At 31.9% G+C, this 17,549-nt stretch overlaps 1 protein-coding gene and 1 pseudogene across 2 annotated transcripts; both read left to right on the top strand.

Moving 5' to 3' along the window:
• Positions 1–3,105: 3,105 nt before the first annotated feature.
• LOC129298599 (F-box protein At2g26850-like) lies at positions 3,106–6,212 on the top strand. Of its 2 annotated transcripts, none has more exons than XM_054937026.1 (5): positions 3,106–4,485; positions 4,637–4,716; positions 4,799–4,968; positions 5,192–5,266; positions 5,776–6,212. In XM_054937026.1, the coding sequence occupies exons 1-5, from the start codon at positions 4,048–4,050 to the stop codon at positions 5,973–5,975; spliced, it is 963 nt and encodes a 320-aa protein (XP_054793001.1). In that variant the 5' UTR covers positions 3,106–4,047; the 3' UTR covers positions 5,976–6,212. The 2 variants fall into 2 exon arrangements, with proteins under 2 accessions (XP_054793001.1, XP_054793002.1); XM_054937027.1 differs by having other exon boundaries at positions 3,120–4,485; positions 5,788–6,212.
• An 8,252-nt stretch (positions 6,213–14,464) lies between these two features.
• Positions 14,465–16,332, top strand: LOC129298602 (rhomboid-like protein 20; annotated as a pseudogene).
• The last annotated feature ends 1,217 nt before the right edge of the window (positions 16,333–17,549 follow it).

Genomic DNA, 17,549 nt, shown 5'->3' on the forward strand with positions numbered 1-17,549 from the left:
GTTACCTAAGCACAGAAATTATATTAGTGCTCGCTCCATACCCACACATGCTGGGAGCTTTCATTATATAAATGATTTACTAAAGTGCATAAAAGCCGATCACCGGTCTGTCTAGGAATCCATTAGCACCAACTATAGTGTTCGTCATTAACATTTTAGCTCAGTGTCATTGGCAGAGGTTTTATTATCAAATCATTTAGTTCATCATCAGCACGTTACTGGACAACCCACTTTAGTTATTCTATATACTTTATTCACTGTGGGGTCTTCTGAATAATATTAGCTAGCAGCCACCTGTACTTCATTGCCTGTTTGTCGGAGTGGACGGCCCTTCTTTCTTACATTGATTAGCTCAGCAGTTGGATATTTTTTTACTTAATTGATGCCACAACTTATCTCATTAAGAAAAGGATTGGAAATAAAACAAAAAATGTAAGACTTAAAGTCTAAGGACCTTTCCTCTGGATTCTATCTCTTGGTAATGACTATTTTTGTTGGAGTAAAAGATTCTTTAGCGTTAAAAAGCGTTTTGTTGTGTAAAGATTATTTAGAGTTTCTTGTTATGAAATTCAAAAAGAAAGTGACGATGCATAGAAATATATATATATATATATATATATATAACAGGCTCAACTCATGACAAAATATTGCCGCCTTCAATCCATTTTCTGGGTAAAAAAGTTGTGCGAAGATAATGTTACTTGAAGCTCTCTTCTCACTTTGTGATATGAATAACTTTTGAGATACGGAGCACCATAATGAGGTTGGCTTTCCCACCTGACCCACTCTGTTTTCTCCCAATTATTTGGTCCTTCGGTCAAAATGTGAACAAATCACACTAGCATGCATTAAAATAGCTGCCCTGGTGAAAGCTCGAGGACCCGCACTTGGCTGAGGCCTATAGCCGTTCAACAAGAAGCCAGCCACTCAGCTCAATTCCAAAAACTAATGCTAATAAAAAATTGAATGACTCATTGGATAAACTCACCAATCAATGCCTTCTTCAAACCCATTTTTACTGAGAACACATCTCACACGGCTCACCTCTCTCGGCTATGAATATTTAATACTTCCTCCGGCCCCATTTATAAATCCAATTTTAGAAGGTGTATTTGGTCCCATTTATAAGTCATGGTGCATCTTTTTAGGTAATATTTGAGAGGTATTTCCAAAATTACCCTTCATGAGAAAGAAAAAGTAACAGGACATTACTTTTTAGATTTGTTATATAGGGGCATGTTTGGAATTTTACTTACTTTTATTCCTTATACTTTTATTGTATTGGTATTGATAAGGTTGGTAGAAATGACTTATAAATAGGACCGGAGGGAGTACATTGAAAAAGAAGCTAGCCCATGATGTGGATAAAGCGAACAACCGTGAATTATATGAACAAATTAAGGATATATGTGAGCAGCAAACTCTATATCCTTGGCAAGATTACTGCTTTTTTATCATATCAATAGCATTTTGAAATTGGGACGGGACTGGGTGCTCCGACCATTGATCACTCAACAAAATGGTTTGGCTCAACTATTTGGATCACTTTTACATTTAGATCAGAACTGGATTTGACTTGGATAGAGAAGTGGGTCAACCCGATTCAAAATTAAAAAAAAAATCTAAATCCCTTATATTTTTAATTTCTCTTCTCTAATCTTTAATGCTCTATTTGGATGGGAAGAAAAGTTGAGAGGAAGAAAATGATGAGAAGAGAAAATTAAAGAGATCATATTATCATCCCTTTTATTTGAATGAACAAGAGAAAAGAGGGAGGAAAGAAAATAAGTACATGATATAATGTCAACAATACCCTTATATTAAATTACGTTATACGTCTTAGGTTATTATCTAAAAATAAATTCAAGCAAGATATCTCATTTAAAAATCAAAACAGATAAAAAATTAAAATAAAATATAATAGCCCGCAAGAAATCAAATTAACGTTACTATGCTTATTTTTTAAAACAAAAATGGAGAAAATGATAGTCATGAAAGTGGAGATGAATATGTGTGTGATGTTGCTAGTTTAAAACAGTGTTATGAAGAAAGTTTAGAACCAAGAAGATCAAGAAAAAGGGAGGATAATATTAGAATAAGGATTTTCTTCTCAAAATCTCTCCACATGAGAGGAAAAGGTGGTGAGACTCACTTTTTATTTTCTTCTCAACTTTTTCTTCCTTTCAATTTTTTCTTCTCAATTAAACGAGAAAAAATATGTTTTCTCTCCTATTTTTTCTTTTAATTTTCTTTTCTCTCGTAATTTTTTCCCAACCAAATAGAGGCTAACTTTCTTCTATCTTTTCTTTTCTAACTTTTGATCTTTCTTTCATGACTTAGACTCGATTTTTGATCTCTACTCTAGCAATCTAGCCTTGGACATCAAAATTATAAGCTTATGAGTCATGACATAACAGTATGTTTCTAGCTCTAGCATTTTGTTTTAAGATTGTGAGCTTGTGCTGACATGTTTCTACCTCCAACTCCAACAATTCAGGTGTCTAGTGTTTGGCATTAAGATTCCAAACATCATTGATAAATTAATATTTTATTTTTATATTTATATATATAAATATTATTTTTATTTAATTTTTACGTTATTGATTCGACCCTCGGTTGAGCAACAAAAATTACAACCCATTGCTTTCTAGTATGATACTGATGCAGGTTTCAAAACATTGCATATGAGGAAAGCTTCAACTTGAAGCGTCTTTCATGCTTTACCATTTTCATAGACTGAGTTAATTTTAGGCATTAATATTCCAATGCTACTCACTGGTAATAATGACTGAAATACTAGAGAAACAAGTCACTGTCATTTCTCTACAAGGGAATTAAGTACAGTTAAAGAACGAAAGCGACGTGGGAGCTGCGAATGCTTAATGCAGTAAAAAAACGAAATGGAAGGCCATTGGAGTCATCATTATGCGATAGACAAAGGAAAAGAGCGGAAATATGGGGTGCGTGGCGTGGCATTAACGCGACCAGAGCAATAAATGTTGGGCTTTGTGGGTGGGTATCACTCACTTGAAGGGTCACAATTGATTCTTGCAACGTTGATGATCTGGGTCCATGACTGTTGGAGTTTGGTGGGAGTTAGGCAACAGAGCAGGGAAGAGCAAGACTTTTATGGCATTATGACAAGTCACGTTGACACTCACCTTAATGAAATCTTCTTCCTTTAAAACCCTCTCAGAACCCATCAATTGGATTTCAGTCCCTTTCTTCGGATGCCCCTGTTTCACACAAGGCGAGCTGTGAGTGGATTAGACTTTCAATGAATTCAGGGGACCCGCTTGGTCTATTTCTCATCGTCATCTTCAATTTAAATCAATCTCTGCCTCTCTCTATGCGTGCGGAGTTTTTTAGTTGTTTGTTTTGATCCGAGTGTGTTGTGCTGTATTAAGAGGTTAAGACTCTGAAATTGGTATCCAACTCAAATCCACCTCTTTTCGGGCGTTTTGGTTTTGATTCTTGCGGTGTCTTTTTTTCTTTTCGGGTGTGATCTTACCAAACAGTGCTTGTGTTTCTGCCTCTGAAAACCTCTCCCCAGTGAAAATCTAGTGACAGCTGCATCCAACTGATCTCTCATTTTGTTGGGGAATTCACTGTATGGAGATGCCAATGGCAACCAAGAAGCGTTCTTGATGTTTGTTCTCTGCTCATGTGGAATTGCTTCTAACGACCAGCTTTCAAAGCTTGTGGCCTGCAGACCATACAAAACTTCTTCTTACTTCTCAGAAATCATTTTATAAAGCCATTAAGCAGCAATTTCGTCTTTCGCAGGTGGATCTTAATTCCTTTTGTTGTTCCGATTTTCACTGCTGTTGCATTGTCATATCTTGAAACCCAGCTTTGATTATTCTCTTCTTACAATACAATGTTTTACTTCCTAATATCCCTTCTCTCCTTCCTCATCCTTTCCAAGTCCTTTACCAGTAAGCCTCTCTCTCTTGGATTTTGGTTGAACCTATCGAGTTCATCAATTTTGGGATTAAAAAATGCGGCAGCGGCTTCAGTCTCTATAAGGTCCCTTTAACTCCAACTATGCCGTTGAAGAAGCAGATTTCAGCGTCAAAGTTGGATGATGAAGGTGAGGCAGGCAAGATTTCGCTCTTGGATTTGCCTGAACTGCCACTGGAGAGTATCCTTGAGCGCCTTTCACCGGCTGAGTTATGTAGTGTGTCAGCGGTGTGCAAATCTCTCAGGGATAGATGTCAGAGTGACTATTTGTGGAAGAGACTCATGAAGAAGAAATGGGGTAAAGTAATTGGTGATTCTGCTTATCGACAATGGCTAAGCCACATAGCTTCCATAAACACACACAGAATCTTGCACCAACGCAATCTATTTGGTTCCTTTTCATGGATTAAACCGAAATCTCAAAATGGTGGCCTGGAAAGGAGGAGGGATTCTGCCATGGCCTTGTATATTTCTCTCACAAGTGGCAAGTTTTGGTTCCCGGCTCAAGTCTATAACCGTGAGGTAATTGGCGGCACAAAATCTTCATCATACTTTCACAAGGTTGCATCAAGTTTTATTTATGCATGAAGTTTCACGGATACAATCCTGCTTTGTGGATACTACTTAATTGTTACTCACTGGGGTGGTTGTATTACATAATCTATCATTTCAGAATGGTCATGCTGGGTTCATGCTCTCATGTTATGACGCCCAACTTTGCTATGACTCTGGAACTGACACCTTTCAAGCAAGGTGAGAGATTAAGAGCTTTGAGAAACATGCATAAACTTCATTCTTGGTGCTTGAGCCTAAAATGGGGGGGTGCTTTGTGTAGGTACTCCCCTCATGGCCGATGGGCTGAGGAAAATATACCGTGGGAAAGACTGAGAATGCCACCTATTGACATTTCTCCTCATGTTCTTTATACCTCTGACTGTTTAGCTGACTTGAGACCTGGAGATCACGTTGAAATTCAGTGGAGAAGAAACAAAGAATTTCCTTATGGTATCTTTCATTGCTTTTGTGCTTTTTTTGGTAATAAAGTGGGGATGCTGTTCTTTTGACCAGCTTTTCTGCATCCATGGGTCCACAGTATTCTTATGATTTGTCACTTAAAATGAATACTAGCGGCAATTTGGTAAAGATATGTATTCCATTATATGCTTCTACTACTCACATACACATACATACATATATTGTAAAAAAAAAAAAAAATGTGCCATTACAGGTTGGTGGTATGGCGTTATTGGTCACTTGAAATCATGTGCAGAGCATGGGAATCATTGCTGCTGTCACCTTAGCGGTAAGAGGATCACTTGTACCATTTAATTAAAAAAAAAAAATTGTTTGGTTTCCAAGTTCTGTAATCTGTTGTACAACATAGTAAATCAGCTTTCTTATGTTGATCTGACATGGGTGTAATTGGATTTACGCTGTTATCTTCTGGGGCAATGAGTTCATAGGTTGAATTCAAAAAAAGGTTAATGTATGGAACTTCACCGTCAAGTCTAAAACAGTATTGCATGTAAATTAATTTTATCTGGTTAGAACTGTTGATACAGCATACAGGATACAGCACTTGTTATATTAATGAACTAAATTGATTAACCAAAGTCCAAAAGCCTATCCTTTCCCTTGATAATAATTATCCAAATTCCTCCTCCTTTTTCCATCTAATCCACATTCTGCAGGGCATGTGACTCTATAAAGGACATAGGCTAGAGATTTGAAATGCATTTATATCTCTCTTTAGATTCAAAGCTGCAATTCTTGAACGGTCTTTTAAGATGCGATTACCTGACAAAAGAGTAGTGTGGGTGACAGATACGGTGATATTGGAGTTCAAGCAGTACAACGCTGGATCCCGATGGAGACAAACGGTGATAAACAGGAAGCACCACAGAGAAGAAGGCAACGAAGTGGATGGTTTTTATGGAGGAATCAGGAAGCTACACAATGAGGACGAGATCGCAAGATGGAACAACCTCTGGCCAATCAGAACTGTGGAATAGATAGCATGCCTCGTACTGATGCTTTACAACTTTGTAAATTTACCCGAATGTGGGGCACATTGTTCAAAGAAGTTTTTCCGATCATAACTGATACACAGACTTCATAATTTTGTTAGCTCTCGCTTTGAAAGAGTTATCTGGGTTAGGATTTATAGCTTGCAAACATTGTGATGCAATTTATGTACCGTCACCTGACATAACAGATTAGTGTATATGTTAGTTACTCATAGTCGTTTATCTCCTTCGTAATGAGTGCCTTTTCGGACACAAGCAATTCTATCTTAAATTAATAATTAATGGAACATCATCATTGCGGACACTTGTTGAGAGAACATGAAAAATTCATTGATGTTCAAGATTTGATCAGTTTTCGAGTTAAAGGATTTTGGTGCTAACAAAGGAAAATACCCACTCATCTTTTAAATGTAAGAGCTAGTTAAAAAATGTTTCAATATAAAATGTAAAATCTCAATTCACTTTATCTCTTCAATTTATATATTTTGTCTTCAAGGGAAAATTTCATTAAACCCTTTGACCAAATTTATTTACTGTCAAACATATAAAATTCTAAAATATCAGTTCAGTTTTTATAAGTCTCATTTATGTTAAATTGAAATTAAGTTTTAGAGGGAAATGACACAAATAATCCCAATCTACTTGAATAAAATCAATTGAACTATAGAAAATAAATTACTGATGTATAAAACTCATTATTTTTTTAATAATATCTAATAATTACTTAAAAAATATTAAAGCCCCATGCACATCATTGATTTCTCCTTCCACTAATTTCTCCCTCAATTGCAAGGTCCTAAAAATAGTCAACCCATAATGCATGTATTCATTGACTTTAAATTGTATCAATATTTTTTTAAAATAAATATTAATAAGTTGGACCCTTATTTAAATTTAAATAAATTTAATGATTATTTTTGTGCATGAATATAATGCAAATATCCTCACAAATAAATTTTATTGATTTTTTTCATTTTGCAATAACCTAAAAATAATCAACACATAAAGATTAAGTCCATTGATTTTAAATCACATGATTTTTTTTAAATAAACTTCAATAAGATAGAATCCATATTTAAAAATTTAAAATTAATGATTAACATGAAAATATAAAAAATAATTTTAATTTTATTTTGTAAATAAATTGCAAAATCTGCTAATTGTTGAGGTAAAATAGCTTTGCATCCACATTCTTTTTATCTTTTTTTTTTCAGCCAATCAAATGAGTTCAACTCTACCTCTCCCTAATTTGAAATTTCATAATGAAATCAAATTTTAAAATCAAATTGCATTTAATTGCAATGATAAAGTATGACATGGCTACCATTGTTCTATCCCCCCTCTCTACCTTCATATATTTTTCTCCCACTTCTATTTCATCATTTACTTTGGCAATGTTTCTCTCTCTATCTTCACATTGCTCTCCAATGGTTGTAGCTCCTTGATCCTTTGATGATGGGTGGTCTCTATTCATGCTTCTTGACATCAATGAGTTGATCAAGATCACTCTTTTAAATCTGGTAATGATTTCCTCAATCAATAATTTTTGATGTTCCATTATTTTATTATTTGGAAGAGTAAGATGATATTTTTTTTAATCACTTGATGAGTCCCTTTTTTAAAAAAAATGTTATAGTTAAATTTAGTTGTTTTAATATTTAAGGAATTTTTTTTTTATCTTTTACGTTAGGTTATTGGTTTCTATATAGTACTTATAGAAGTTTTTTTAATATAAATATAGTTTTTATTTATATTAATATATGAACCTTATGTTGTTTAATTTTTTTTTAGCATATAGATGATGCTATGATGCTACCCAAACTCAAAAACGTGGGTTTTATGTCTTTTGAATCATGTTAAAGATAGGTTTTATTCTTTAAAGACTGTAAAGTGGAGGTTTTTGGGTTTTTTTCCAACCAAAACCATGACTTAGATATAAACAATTGACTCTAAATCAATATCCAAACATGCACAAAAGCTATTGGAAATCAATTACTCTCTCCATTAAAAAATGTAAAGCATTTTTAGTTGAATCTCACCTTTTAATAAAGTAGTTACCTACTTTCAAACAAATACTATCTTTTCATATTTATCCCTATTAAACACCCTACAATAAATATAAAGTCATTCATTAATAAGGGTATTTTAAGAAAAAATGTAATAATTATACCTCAAAAGACTAAAAATACCTTATATTTTTTAATATTGAATTCTTCAAAAAATATCTTACATTTTTTAATGAGGGAGTATAGTAATAATATCACACATAATTATTTAATTGCAAACACATTATTTTTTTAATTTAAATTCTAATTTTGAACTTAAATACATTCATCATGCAGCTAATTCAAATTTGCAAAATTTTTAAATAGTCAATCAATGGTAATTGCATTATTGATTTTAAATTATGTCAAAGTGATGGGAAATAAATTTCCTTAAATTGAATTGCAAATAATTATTGGAATATGAATATATTATTTTTCATTTTCTGTATTTTTTAATTTTGAATGCATTTTTTATTTGTGGGATTTATCTCATTGTTTATTTGATTATAATATTTGTGTATCTATCTCATTATTTGGCTGATCCCCTAACTGCTAATGCTTATAAGAATGTATACTTTATTGGGTGGATAGTAACCCTGTCAATTTCTTAACTTTGTCTAATGATTTGGCCATGGATATCATGGAGGCTAATCTGGATGTGAAGATATCTTCCAATATGAGCAATAGATTGGGTGTGGAGTGATTTTGCTACTTTGCTTTGTTTTGTAGTTCTGCTCTTTTGATTTTTACAAACTCTTTTGTATGTGTAACAGTCCTCTGGGTCACCATTGCCTCTCCAGGATCTTTTTCCAGCGCTGGACAACACACATGTCACCATATGATTGCCGGCTTTCCCACTAGTTGACTCAATGGTACCAGACTTCGCCTCGACTTCGTTAAGGTGGTAGAGGTTGGAGGTTTGAGTCTGGGGAGGTTTCAAAAGACCCTCGTGAGGGTAGGGTGAGGAATAACTATTGTACCACCAGTGGGAAAGTCGACAATCATGTGGTGACATGTGTGTTGTCCAGCGCTGGGAAAAGACCCCGGAAAGGCAGTGGTGACCCAGAGAGCTGTTACAAAAAAGGTGCCTTTTATGTAACAGCCCTCTGGGTCACCACTGCCTCTCCGGGGTCTTTTCCCAGCGCTGGACAACACACATGTCACCACATGATTACTTGACTCAATAGTACCAGATTTTGCCTCAACTTCGTTAAGGTGGTAGAGGTTAGAGGTTTGAGTTTGGGGAGGCTCCAAAAGATCCCCGTGAGGGTGGGGTGAGGAATAACCACTGTACCACTAATGGGAAAGCCGGCAATTATGTAGTGACATGTGTGTTGTCTAGCATCGGGAAAAGACCCTGGAGAGGCAGTGATGACCCAAAGGGCTGTTACAGTATGCGTGATGATTTCATTTTGAATGAAGTATTCTCTTAGCCCAAAAAATTACTTTGATTGAAATGAATAAACAAGTAATTAAGCTTTAGCCATCAAATAGGTCAATGTTTTTCTAAAATAAATTTTAATAAGATTGAAAAATATTAAATTTTAATATTTTTTGAGTAAAACACTCTAATTACGTTTTAGTTTAGGTTAATTACACATGCATCCCCTATATTTTAAAAACATACAATTTAGTCTAATTTATTAAATCCGTTAAGAGTCTTTCATATTGCAAGAATATTCTAAAAACTTGTTTTTTAATTAAAATATATATTAAGACAAAATTTATCTAGCTTACCGCTCACTCTAATAAATCCCTAAATTAATTAAAAAACTTATTTTTAATTATAATTTATGTAAAAACAAATTTTATTCACTAATTTAACCCACTCTAATATATCTTTGAATTATATTGTTATTTTTATGGTTACATGAATTTCATTTCGTTAAAAAAAATAACAGAATTTAAAAGTTTTTATCATGTTTGTTTAAACTTTTAAAAATTACTTAAATTTGGAAAAATGTCATTTAAAATGCAGGACATACAAAGATATTAAATTTTTTTAATAATTAAATAATAAATTATTTTATAAAATAAAAATTATGAAGATATCAAAAAAAATTAAAGATAACTAATTAATAATAACTTTTTTTATAATATTAACCAAATATAAAATATTTTTCTTTTTATAAAATACTTACAAAATTAATCTCTTTTTATAAAATCTCTAAATTATCTAAAAATGATTTATTTTTTAATCTTATACAAAAGGATGTATAATTTGACTCTTAACTTTCATCTACCCTTTCCAAAAGACATTTTCATGTTTTATTGCCTTTTGCTATAACCATAAACAAAAGCTAGGGTCAAAGCATACTTAGCATTGTATTATATTTACCAATACTTGTTTTTACACATGACCAACTATATATTGTTATATCTTGTGTGTGAAGATCAACTATATGTTGTTGTATCTTGTGTGTGAAGTAGGTAATGGTTGAAGATGTTAATTATTGGTATAGATGGTAAATCTACAAATGTTACTTTCAACATACTCCCTTTGATCTTATTTATAAAGTAAAGAGAAAAGATTTTTTTATTTATAAATCATCTTATTAAATTTTTATCTCAAATATCTTCATTTGACCTTCATTGAATGTTGAAAAGAAAAAAAAATTATTAAAATATGTATATTTAATAGGGATAAAGTTAAAAAATTATTAAATTTTTAGACAGAATTAATGAATTTTAAAATTTTTATTTGTTCTAGTGAAACATATTGAAAGTATTATATAAATAGGATTAAAGGAGTAATGTATACGGAGATTTTTAATGATCTAACTTAGGTATGGTAGCTACCTATCCCTTGAGGTTTTGTACTTTTAAATTTTTTTAAATTTTTATCTATCTTTATTCTGTGTAACAAATTGCTACATTCATTTATTTTTTATGCTTAAAATTTATCCAGAATCATGTTATCCCCTTATTTTTTTTCTTTATTTGGGTTCTTACATTTTATTTATTGATTAAGAAGTTATTTCTTTTTATTACTTTACTCATATAACTACTTAATATTAATTGATTATCGTTATTTAACATTTAAAATAAATTGTAAAAATAACATCCCATGCAATCCATGCAATCCAAGGATGATCAAGTAGTTGACATAAAAAAAGAACAACTGATGTTTTTCGTGTCATTTCCTTAAAAAACTTGATTTCAATTTTGGCCAAATGAAACGTACAAGTATTGAATTGATGTTTCAAAAATTTTGGGAGTTGACTTTAAATAAGTTTGGTTAATGAAATTTCCCCTTTCTTCAAATTATTCTTATTGATTGTACGTATTAAAAGGGATTTTATTAATGGAAAGAGTTTCCAGTGCAAACAATTAAAAAGAGTATTTTACAGAAATCGACACACTTTATTTTACAAATAATTAATTTTCTTAATCTCTGTAAATTAGTTATCTAGCCTTTAAGATTTAGGGAGTATTTGTTTACGGTCTAAATTATTAAGGAGCCATTTGGTTATCACAGTAATTGAATAATTTAAAAAAATAAGAGTAAAAATAAATTACATTATCAAATAAGCATGGTAAAACTCAATATCACGTGTTATAAATATAAGAATCATGATATTCACTATAAATCTCATCAATCATGATTTATAATCTCATAAACTAAATTATTTTTCACCCTTATAAATATGATTGACCATTATATTTTTATATTTATTTCTTCAATTCATTCCATTTATTTCATTCTATCAAGCCAACAGGGTATAAATTATAGGCACTGTGGATCGCATAAAGTCTGAAGGGAATGTTTTATAGATATACTTTTTTGTAGATTTTATATTACATGTTTATTCATGATCGCATTGGCTCTAAAGTGCCTATTGACAGGAACGGTCTTTTACTATCTTATTCATGATTTTTATTTTAGAAAAATGGATAGTAAAATAAAAGACTGTAAGTTAGTGTGAGGTTCATTGACCAAAAAAAAAAAATTGAAATGATCTCTTATAACTGATACTACATACGGGGAAAAAAAAAGAATTTAAATTTCAATCACTTGCCTAATTAACAAGAAATTCACGACTAACACTAACTTGAGTTAGTACTAATATTGTAAATTTCATTGGACAAAGCAAATCATCTCACCTTATTATATATAAGATAAGATTTATTTCATATGTTATTTTTTGGTCAAGATTTGTTTCATTTATTAAACACAAGTTTATAGGCCAAAATTATTACTTCATTTGTCTCTATATATAAAATATTTTTAACTGAATTTTACATACTAATAAAAATTTATTATTTAATTAAAATTGTATCAAATTACAATAATTTTTTTAACTTTACCCTTAATAAAGTTAATTAATATAATAGTGATGGCAAGTAAAGCACATAATTAATATCTCTTTTTTTTTTTTCAAGACAAGGCCAAAATTGTTTAATTACTTAAAAATTAGGGATGGAAGGAGCACTGCTAATATTAAGGGTGTTCATGGGACGGGACCGGGACACCCTTTGCCTCGTCTTTCGTCTCAAAAAAAAAGATTGGGACTGAATTTTGATCCCGTGTCCTATTCTGTCTCGAAAGTTGTCTCGTCTCATTAAGAGTTGGGATGAGACCGAGACAAAATCAAGACATCCCGCCATCCCAATAAATCGGATAATATTAAAGAAAGATCTGAATAATAAAGTTTATTAAAGTTTTAAATCATATAATTTATTGAGTTTAAAATTAAAATAATACAAGTACATAAATCACAACAATTTAAAGTCAATTATTGAATTACATTATTCATAACTACACATTATAATAGTAAATATAAGTGATCTTTAAGCTATAAAAGTAGCAACAATAGGTAAGTCAAGTACAATATTAAATTATTATTCTTCTACTTAGTGGAGATGTACTAAACTAATTACTCTTCTGAAAATAAACAAGAAATAAGATATAAATAAAAGTTATTAACTAGATAGATATAAGAATAAATTATATTAATATAATTAATATATTATAAGAAAGATATTGTTATGTTTAGTCCATGTTATTAAAATTATCAATATAAAAAAAATTTAGTTTTAAATAAGAATTGCAAGTATTGAAATTATAATTGATACAATTAATAGAAGTATAAATTATATTAATATAATTAATATATTTAAAATAAAAAAATAATATATATATATATATATTCAGGACAGGACGGGACATCACGGTGGTAATTTTGTTCTCATCCCCTCCCGATCCCTTTCCTGTCTCGTCCCATAAAATCTCATCCCGATTATTTTTGAGTCGGGATAAGACCCGTTCCAATATGATCAGGACGATATCGGGGCAATCGAGACGGATTCAAATTAAACACACCTAACTGCTATAATGATTCAAGGGCTTAAAGTATATTATATAAGAGACTAAAAACCAAGCATCCTATGTCTTTGCATAAAACTTAAATTTAAAGTGAATAATGTTGCTAATAACTTATGAATCACATAACTTTTTACGTATTTTAATATTTAACAATATATATTAATATATTGATTAGCACGATGCTTGAAACCATTTATTTTAATTAATCTTCAACTTTTAAGAATTAGAAGTGCCGAGAAGAATGGCTCCACTTTACCACCGCACAATAAAACTAGATTTTACACTATTGTGATACACATGAAATTTAATCCTCTAATTGATCTAGGAGGAAAGAAGAAGAGGAGGAAGATGATTCTAATAAGGGAAATTAATAAATTTTAAATAAATGAACAAACAAGATTATAAAATTTAGTAAAGAAAGGGTGTAAAATTGAAAGTGTAACAAAATTCAATTATAAACTCTTAACCTGAGTTCTCTGTATATATTTTTTTTAAAATTGTCGGTATTTCATTCATATCTTAAAGTACCAAATATATTATCAAAACTAATAAAATTAAAATATTTAGTAAACATTAAAATGATAATTTAAAAATAGTACATAAAATGTGTAAAACATTTATAGTGAAAGAGAGATAATCTATTTATTTTCTGAATTAAAATTGAGAGAGAGAGAACTATTAGAATTAGAATAGTTTAAAAGAACATGAAAAAAGTTCTGCACAATGTTTCCTGGCCCTACTTTTGTTTTTGTTTTTTGTCGTCAGATCGTCAGATAGCAGATACCTCTACAATGAAGTAAGAAAGATAATACAAGATTAAAATAAATTATGGGGCTTTGTAGGAAAAATAACGTAAAAAGAACACTAATTCAATGCAATTTATAAAAGTAAAGATTTTTTGACATGCAATTATCCAAAAAAAAAAAGATTTTTTCACGTGCAGATTTTTATCTTAAATCACAGTGTGCACACTTTTTTTTTTTTTAAATCAAGTATGGCTTTCTGCGAGTTGAAATTTTTCTTTTTTATATTTAAAAAGATTCCCTGCAACAGTGAGGTGAAATTTTTCTTTTTTATATTACAAAATAACTCAGGTACGCTGAGGAGTAATTAAACATCTGCGTTAATGAAATACTATACGAATCTGAAAGTGAAATATACGAAGCGGGGAAAAGAAAACGGAGAAGAAGAAGAAGGGGGTTCAGTGCAAGAAAAACAACCGAGTCGGAAACAGACCAAGACATAGACTCGGGCAATCAAGCGGCAAAGGCCATTGCTTTCTGCTTCACTGAGAAGATGAACGCCGGCCCATCTGGTTTTAGTGCGTACTGTCTCTTTTTTTTAACCCAATAATAATCAGGGTGCACTTATTGGAAATATTTTTCTCTTAGATTCATAATCAAATGCTTAGTTGTCTGTGTATGTTACAGCCAATGCTCCTGTCACAAGGACTTTCATCATCGCATCAGCTCTTTTTACTATCTTCTTCGGGATCCAAGGCCGTTATAATAGACTGGGATTGTCTTATCAGGTGCCCTTCCCAATTTGTTTGATCTATTTTTGTTTTCTCTGATTTACTATCTGGGGTAAAAGAAATTCCTAATAGATGCCAAAGCAATTGTACGTTTGAATCGATAGTTTTAATCTTTGTTAGAATATTAAAACGAACTGGCCGTTGGGTATTTCAATATGCAAATTAAGTTTGACGCTTGAGGATATTGTTATTAATCCTTAAACGTGCACTTTAATTTCTACTTCGATTTCTTTTAAATTGGGTCACTGATACTTTTTGCTACCATTATTCAAGTTGCAGAGCCAGATTACCTGGCACGCTAATTGTGAATTTGTGATACTAAGGTCATGCAATTGATCTGACATAATTTTCATTTGCTATAAATCAGAGCTTCATTAGTAGACTCCGTTTTCCTTGTAAATTGTTGTCAAGATCTTGCTAGAGATGAACATGCCTGGAGGAAGAATATTTACAAAGAGAATTATCTGACTGTTGTTGTCAATAAAAATGAAAGGAAAAAAAGACTGGTGAACCTCATACAATTTCTACATACTCTTACCCTATATTGCTCACTCCCTGGCAGGACATATTTGGAAAGCTTCGCCTTTGGAAGTTGATTATGTCCATATTTGCCTTTCATCAACCCCGAGTCGATGTTTGGACTGTTTCTGCTATATTATTTTAGGGTCTTTGAGAGACAGATAGGTTCCAATAAATACTCGGTAAGTCAGTTGTGAGTTTATATTCAAGAATTTTTGAGCAATCTTCTAATATATTTCCAGGACCAAGTTTGGCCTGACCAAAGGTTGATGAATAGATTAGAATATGTTTATTTAAGATTGATGCCCTTTGCTGAACCATTTTTATGTTGCTACTGTCAATGCTATTTGTTACCTCGCAGAAATTGTCATTAGTCTAGCACAATCATTTTGTCATAAGATTTCAAAAATAGCAATTACTCTATCATCAATGTTTGCAATTTGTGTGATTTTATTTCAATGCCATCATTGCCTCAAGCACCTGCTGCTAAGTTATTTGTTTTTCTTTCAGGGGCATTACACTATTTTCTATACCCTGTATATTATTTTGAAATATCTCCACTCCTAATGCAGGTCTTCATCACATTCTCCATGTTAATATCACTACTATTTGAGGTGCTTTCTGTAGCAATCTTAAAAGGTATTCATTCTTATATAATATTTTATCTTGCCTTTCAACTCCAGAACCTTGTTTGATCAATCTGTTTTCTAATGCATGTGTTTTAATGATAGCGTTTGCTTCATATTTTGCTCCTGCATGGTGCTTATGTTCTTGCGCTTAGTTTCCTTCTTGACAGTTTTTGCCTCTTCTTTTCTTTTATAAGGTGCCTTCCCAGCACCAACATTACAAGTTGTTGTTGGTCATGGTTTCTGTCAGTGGCCTGTATCAGTAAATGGAACTTTAGGATGTTTGACATAGTGCAAGATGACCTATTGAATTTATCATTTGTTCCTGAATACCTCATGTGGTCATGACTGTGATAATAAGTTGGTTATAACCACATTGCTTGCATTATTTGAATTTTGATGACTAAATATTGTCAAGCTTTTGTCATGTAATGTTTTAATTCATAATTCCTATAATTAACCTATTATTTTTTCCGCTTTGATGGTGGGTTCTTTGAGTTGGATCATGGATGCCCTTTAGGGGTTCTAAGCAGGAGTTGGGCTGGTTTCTTTTTCCTATTTCAGCTTTGAGTTTGTCTTTGCTTGCTATTGGTCCTATATATTGACATGTCTAAGGATGATGCAAATAAACAAGTAACATAGGTATAGCTTGCCATTCTTGTAAGTCTATCATTATTCAAACTGACTTGCTCAATGCATTTCCTGATGACAAGATGTAGGGCTTTCCCTTTTGATTTTGATATATTGGCCCTTAGGCCTCTATATTATTGCATGGCAGGATAGTAACTGCTTCCTCATGCAACAAGCACTGAGCTTACCTAGCATGTACTCTGTTGTAAGTCTATCTCTTGAACTGAGAGTTTTAAATGAATGATAACAGAATACCAGATCCAAGACTTAATTTGATAAATTGAGTTCTATGTTTTTAGGAGTGCAGAGTGCCAATAGTGGGGTAAAGTAGTTATATAGATGTACACAGGGGTAACATTATTCTTTTTTAAATGTGGAGTGAAAACTAAGATCAGAAAATATGTTATATGAAAAGGAAATTATGTGAGAAATGCTACTTGAGCAGATGGCTGTTGAGTTGCTTGTCTTTGAAGCATGTCCATAGGCCTTCCAGAGTTAAATCATGTACAGAATTAAGTGGAAAGTGTATGTATCATAACTCTACTCAAGTCTAAATTACCCCAGAGTCAGCTTTTCATTATGTTTGTCTAACTGCAAACTGCATGGATACATCTGTACTTAGCCACTGGCTTGTGGCTAATATCAAAAGCAGAATGACAGTTGACAATCACTTAGATTCTAGATCATCCATATTTTTCTTACTGTTTTGGAGGCCTAACAGTACATATGTTTTGGTCCAACCGTAATAATCATGGAATCAAAACCCTTATCTTCCATGAGCGTACTAGCTTTCCATTTCAAGTGGTGAGGGGTGGAAATGGATCCTGTCTAGTCATTTTCTTCTATATCTCTTTACAGCTAAATCTGATCATTCATTAA

The sequence above is a fragment of the Prosopis cineraria genome, unplaced genomic scaffold (assembly GCF_029017545.1).
Source record: "Prosopis cineraria cultivar Desert tree isolate PC_DT_omini unplaced genomic scaffold, ASM2901754v1 PC858, whole genome shotgun sequence".
NCBI classification, from domain to species: Eukaryota; Viridiplantae; Streptophyta; class Magnoliopsida; order Fabales; family Fabaceae; genus Prosopis; species Prosopis cineraria.